The 5,782-nt window shown below is 35.0% G+C and overlaps 1 protein-coding gene across 1 annotated transcript in view; it reads left to right on the forward strand.

The window, feature by feature from the left end:
• The window catches only part of LOC106874217 (histone-lysine N-methyltransferase EZH2), a 182,264-nt gene that overhangs the window by 173,370 nt on the left and 3,112 nt on the right, over positions 1-5,782 (forward strand). Inside the window, exons 19-20 of the mRNA XM_052971199.1 lie at positions 2,356-2,451; positions 4,322-4,438. Of these exons, the coding sequence (XP_052827159.1) occupies positions 2,356-2,451; positions 4,322-4,438 (213 nt within the window). The remainder of the gene's footprint in view (positions 1-2,355; positions 2,452-4,321; positions 4,439-5,782) is intronic.

Raw genomic sequence — 5,782 nt, forward strand, 5'->3', positions numbered from 1 at the left:
GAGGTTTTTCAACATAAAACCATTGGTTGTCTTGTTAAGCCACAAATAAAAAGAAAAGCATGTGGTGGTGAAAAATTCCTGGCTTAAGGACATCACAAAAGGCTTGGTTACAGACCCAACCTTCCAAGTTCTTTTACAGGGCTTAGAAAAACTGGAGGGTTACTGCAATATGTGTGTGAATCTGAGAGGGAAATATGTTGAATAAAATCATAATCAACTGCTCCTCTTGTGTTTTCTTTTACTCCAAGCCAGGAATTTATTTTATTCCCCCCCCCCCTTGTGTGTGTGTGTATATATCTGTATGTGTGTGTGTACATACATACAGACAGAGAGATGGGTATAGTTATTTATTGAAACTGAAGCTGAGAGTTGGTTTTGTGACTCAGGTTTCACACCTCTGTAGCATGAAAAGCTTCAATTTCATTTAAAAAAAAAAAAACATCTATTTATTTATTTATACATAAAATTTTTATGTAGAACATTCATTGCTGGATCTACCTTAGGATTATAGGTTTTCTCATTTTATTCCTACTTTATAGGTAGATCAGGTAATTAATGATAGAAACGGAATCTAGCTGTAAAAGTAAACTTGTTTCAACAATATGAAAATGTCTAAATTGTCAGTAATCAACACATTCATGCTAGTACAGAAAATGAATATAAAATAGTAAACACATAAAACCCCCAGAAAGTAATTTGCAAAGTAATGTCTTTGATAATGCTATTAAATATTGTCTCCTTGTCATAGTTAATGGAAATAACCTTATTAGGTTCGTTGAAGAGTAAATATTGGGGAATTATGTAATATGAGATTTAAGTGTGAAAGAGTGGTATGTGTTTAGGAAAGTAATATTGTATGGTGTTATAATTATTTGTTTGATGTTATCTTATTGTCACTCACTAATGAAACTTTTGCAATACTGCAAGCTGTGGATGCAAATTTCTATAAACATTTGTGTATGTGTGTGTGTGTGTACACTTACAGACATTGTTTTCTGTCAATAAATACTGTAGATAAATGCAATCTCTATTACAGATTTTCAGTACAATTATCATTATTATTATTATTATTATTATTATTATTATTTGTGTGCTACACAGTCATGGCTTTGTGGTTAAGAAGTTTGCATTGTAGTCACATGGTTTCTGGTTCAGTCCCACAGCCTGGTAATTTGGGCAAGTGTCTTCTACTGATAACTTCAAGCCAACAAATGCTTTGTGAGTGAATTTGGTAGTTGGAATTTATGTGAAAGCATGTTGTGTGTGTGTGTGTACATGTGCACACATGTTAGTGTTCATATGTCACCACCAAACACCAGTGTTGGTTTGTTTACATCACTGTAGCTTATTGGTTTGGTAAAAAGAAAAACAGAATAAGTGCCAGACTTCAAATAAGTGCTGGAGTCAATTTGGACTAAATCCTTCGGGTTTGTTTAACCAACGCATTAAGCAAACAATCGATTAGTTAGTTGGTTAGATGTTTAACTGATTGACTAAAAATAAAGAAGTTGTATTGAACCAGTGTGTGTGTGTTTATTGGTATAATGACCCTCCCATGAGAGAACAACATATGTACCTTTTTTTATTGGTTTTAGTCACTGGATTTCAAGGGTGTACTCAATTGTATTGACCATCATAGCACTTCAGTCTAGTATTTATTTTATCAATCTTTATATACAACAAAACTAGTTTTATATCTGCAGAAACATCCTCATATATACAAATACACATATGACCTTCTGTCAAATTCCACTCAAATTCTAGTCAACCCAATATTCTTAACAGTTTCCTTAAGCTGGATTAATGCACAACTCTCTGAGTAGTTGGCGTTAGGAAGGGCATCCAGCTGTAGAAACTCTGCCAAATTAGACTGGAGCCTGGTGTTGTCATCCGGTTTCACCAGTCCTCAGTCAAATCGTCCAACCCATGCTAGCATGGAAAGCGGACGTTAAACGATGATGATGATGATACAAGTATGAAACACATGTATATCAACCCTTTAGCATTTGTCAAATGTGATGCTTATTTATTCACATTCTTATGAATTAATCATGTATTATCTCGCAGCTTCAAGATTTCAATGGTGTGATTGCTTATTTTTAGAGTGACATTGTAGGGTAGGTGGGAGAGACTGGATCTAACTCTTTTGAACATAAAACAGCTTGAATAATTTGGCCCGATATGGCTGGTTTAAATACTTAAAGGGTTAAACATGTTTACTCTTAATAAAAAGTTTATCTTACATATACCCAACCTTTTATCTCTTTTACATAATGTATTTATGATATTGATGGCATGTGTGTGTGTGTGTGTTTTTTATTACTGTTTTTCATTTATTCCTGATGTTTTCCCCAGCACTTGCTATTGGCCCCAAGTGAAGTTGCTGGATGGGGAATATTCTTGAAAGTGTCAGCCGAGAAAAATGAATTTATATCTGAATATTGTGGTGAGGTAAGTGAACTGTATTGTCCTTGTCCTGTTCTTTAATTTTTCAGTTGTTTTATTTCCTCCTTTAGTGAAATGGCGCTTGTGGTTAACAAAGTTTAGCAATTATATGACACCATTGACTGGTATTTTGACATTCTAGTTTTCTGTACGGCTTTTATTTGAGATGCTTGAATCAGTGTTCTGCATCAAGAGGTGCCAATGTCTAATTGTAGAGGGAACATGTGGAAGGGGTAGACCCAGGAAGACATGGGACAAAGTGGTGAGAAAAGATCTACAGACGTTGGGACTCATAGAGGGGATGACAAGGAACCAAAACTCCGGGCAGTTTGCTGTGCTTGAAAAGCCATGTCAAGCTAAGTAAAAACGTGATTGTTCTTGCCTACAGGCTCATTCCCTACAACCCTCTCCAGCTGAGCATCCCTAATCTTGTGGGGGCCACGTAAAAAGCACCCAGTGCACCCTGTAAAGTGGTTGGCATTAGGAAGGGCATCCAGCCATAGAAACTATGCCAAAACAGACAGGGAGCCTGAACAGCCCTTCTGCTGCTGCTGGCAGTTGTTGTTTCAACTGAAGCTATCACTTTCACCACTGCTACTTCTTGCATAATCATCACCATCATCATCATGGTTATATCCTAGGTAGTCAGTGGTTCATACTTCACAGCTATTTCCCATCAAGAGATTTTCTTTTGGAACTGCTCTTTCTAGAAACTTGAGCAACCATGTAGACATTGTCATAATTTCTTAACCTTTCATGCTTCTACAAAAGCAGCCATGGGCCAAATGGTCACATTAAACTGGATGAGTAATTCAGTATACCACCCTAAGTCTATATATATATATACATGTGTGTATGTGTCTGTGTATGTATACATACACACATAGTTTCATTGTAAGATAAGAATTAGTGATAGGGAGAAGTGCTGATAGTGGAAGAGACAACATATACTCAGAGGAATGAAACTTTAATTTTTGTCGCTAATTAATGTCCAGTTTTGAAAAACAACTGTTAGAGATACTGGGTTCTACATAAGAGCAGATGCCATGTTTCCTAAAGGAAATAAAATAGAGAATTTAGCCTAAACAGATGAGATTAGTTAGAGGTAAAGGTTGAGAGATTTGTGTCTTGAGGTTAATATGTATTGTTTGTGTGTTAATAAGAGGTTGTGGATAAAATACTTATGTACAGCAGAAGGAACTGCTCAGCAAGTGGATTCTGTTATCATCATGATCACTGTTTTTACAACTTTTTCCAAAGTGACATGGGTTACATGGGACTTACTGAGGCAGTGTTCTATGGCTAGATGCTCATACCTCATAATGACCCTTCTTATCAAGTAAAGTATTCATATCTCATGCCTTTTATGCATCAGCTATGGAATTGCTGGACTAATTTTTGTTTACGTGGGGGGTGAAGTTAGGGTTAGGGTTGAACACTCTCATCCCTGTGCAAGGAGTGTCAGTACAGACACAGATAAACCCACACACATGCACATATGGGCTTCCGTGCAGTTTTCATCTACCAAATTTCACTTAGAAGACATTCATCAACTTATAGTAAAAGTTAGGTGATGTGTGTGTGTATAATATTATTTTTATTTATGTAGTGATTTCCTGTAATTTACTAAACATTGTATATTAACACTTTAAATAGTTTCATCTCACAGTGTGTATTGTTCCCTTTCAATCAATACCCATTTCTCTATTAGTACTTCGTATGTAATATGATATCTCCGTATATTGTTTTCATCTCTATCCCATGTCATGGTATATTTTTCTCTTTCTAGCCACACATTTTTCAACTGTGACTACATCTCATATCCCAATATATATATATATTTGTTTTTATTTTTCTCTCATTTCCATGTGTATAGATAATTTCTCAAGACGAAGCTGATAGGCGAGGTAAAGTGTACGACAAGTACATGTGTAGCTTTCTTTTTAACCTGAATAACGGTAAGTACATTATTTTATTTTTAAAATCCACTTTGTGTGTGTGTGTGTAGATATATATATTTAGTTAGATATATATTTATATATATATATATATATATATATTTAAATATACATAGATATATATATATATACTTAAGTATATTTATATATATATTATATATTTTTATACATATATATTTAGATATATATAAAATATTGATTTCTCAGACTGAAAACCATGAATTTGCGTGAGAAGATTGATCCAAATTGATTAAATCAATCCCAGTTCAATCTTTCTCTATATTTTATTGATGACCTGGTAAAAATAAAAGGTTAAGTTGACTGCTGGTTTTAAACTCAGTATGTAAAAGGTTGAAATTAAGTAAAATTGTGATGCAATTTTGATAAGTGCTCTGGAGTTTTTTTTGTGTGTGTGTGTGTGTGTGTGTTATTAATCTGGAGGAAAGGACTGTTCCTATGCCCATGACCTTTGTTGGCTCAAGACCAATGAGATTAATGTGAAGATAATATTTCTTTGGAAATAGTTGAAAGTCAATGATAGCAGGAAAAAAAATATGTGCAAGAAAGAAATTCCAAATCTCAGCCATTTCAGGCCCAAATATTCTAAGTATTTTATGTTGAAACCAGCCTGATGTGGTTTCTCACACCTGCCAAGATAATGCATGATTAAGTCAAAATTGTGTTAAATTAAACATTGCTGAGTTTACTTAGCTGTAAGAAATACCTACCTGATATTTTTGGAATATGACTTTATATAATAGACCAATGTCATATCTAAGGAAAGGCTTCACTTATTTACTTCATGAGAAGTGCTTAGAATCCTTGTCCCTTAAGATATATTAAATCCTTTCTTCTTTTACAAATTTACTAAAACATGCAAGTATCAGATTCAAAATGTATTTATTTGACTTAGCCTGATTTTCTTTTAATACATCTATCTCTATATATATCATCATCATTTAATGTCTGTTTCCATGGTGGAATATGATATATATATTCATACATGTGGAGGCGCAATGGCCCAGTGGTTAGAGCAGCGGACTCGCGGTTTTGATTTCCAGACCGGGCGTTGTGAGTGTTTATTGAGCCAAAACACCTAAAGCTCCACAAGGCTCCGGCAGGGGATGGTGGTGAACCCTGCTGTACTCTTTCACCACAACTTTCTCTCACTCTTTCTTCCTGTTTCTGTTGTGCCTGTAATTCAAAGGGTCAGCCTTGTCACACTGTGTCACGCTGAATATCCCCAAGAACTACATAAAGGGTACACGTGTCTGTGGAGTGCTCAGCCACTTGCACGTTAATTTCATTGCAGGCTGTTCCATTGATCAGATCAACAAGAACCTTGACGTCGTAAGCAACAGAGTGCCAACAATACATAA

This window comes from Octopus bimaculoides, chromosome 1, assembly GCF_001194135.2.
Source record: "Octopus bimaculoides isolate UCB-OBI-ISO-001 chromosome 1, ASM119413v2, whole genome shotgun sequence".
Classification (NCBI taxonomy): Eukaryota; Metazoa; Mollusca; class Cephalopoda; order Octopoda; family Octopodidae; genus Octopus; species Octopus bimaculoides.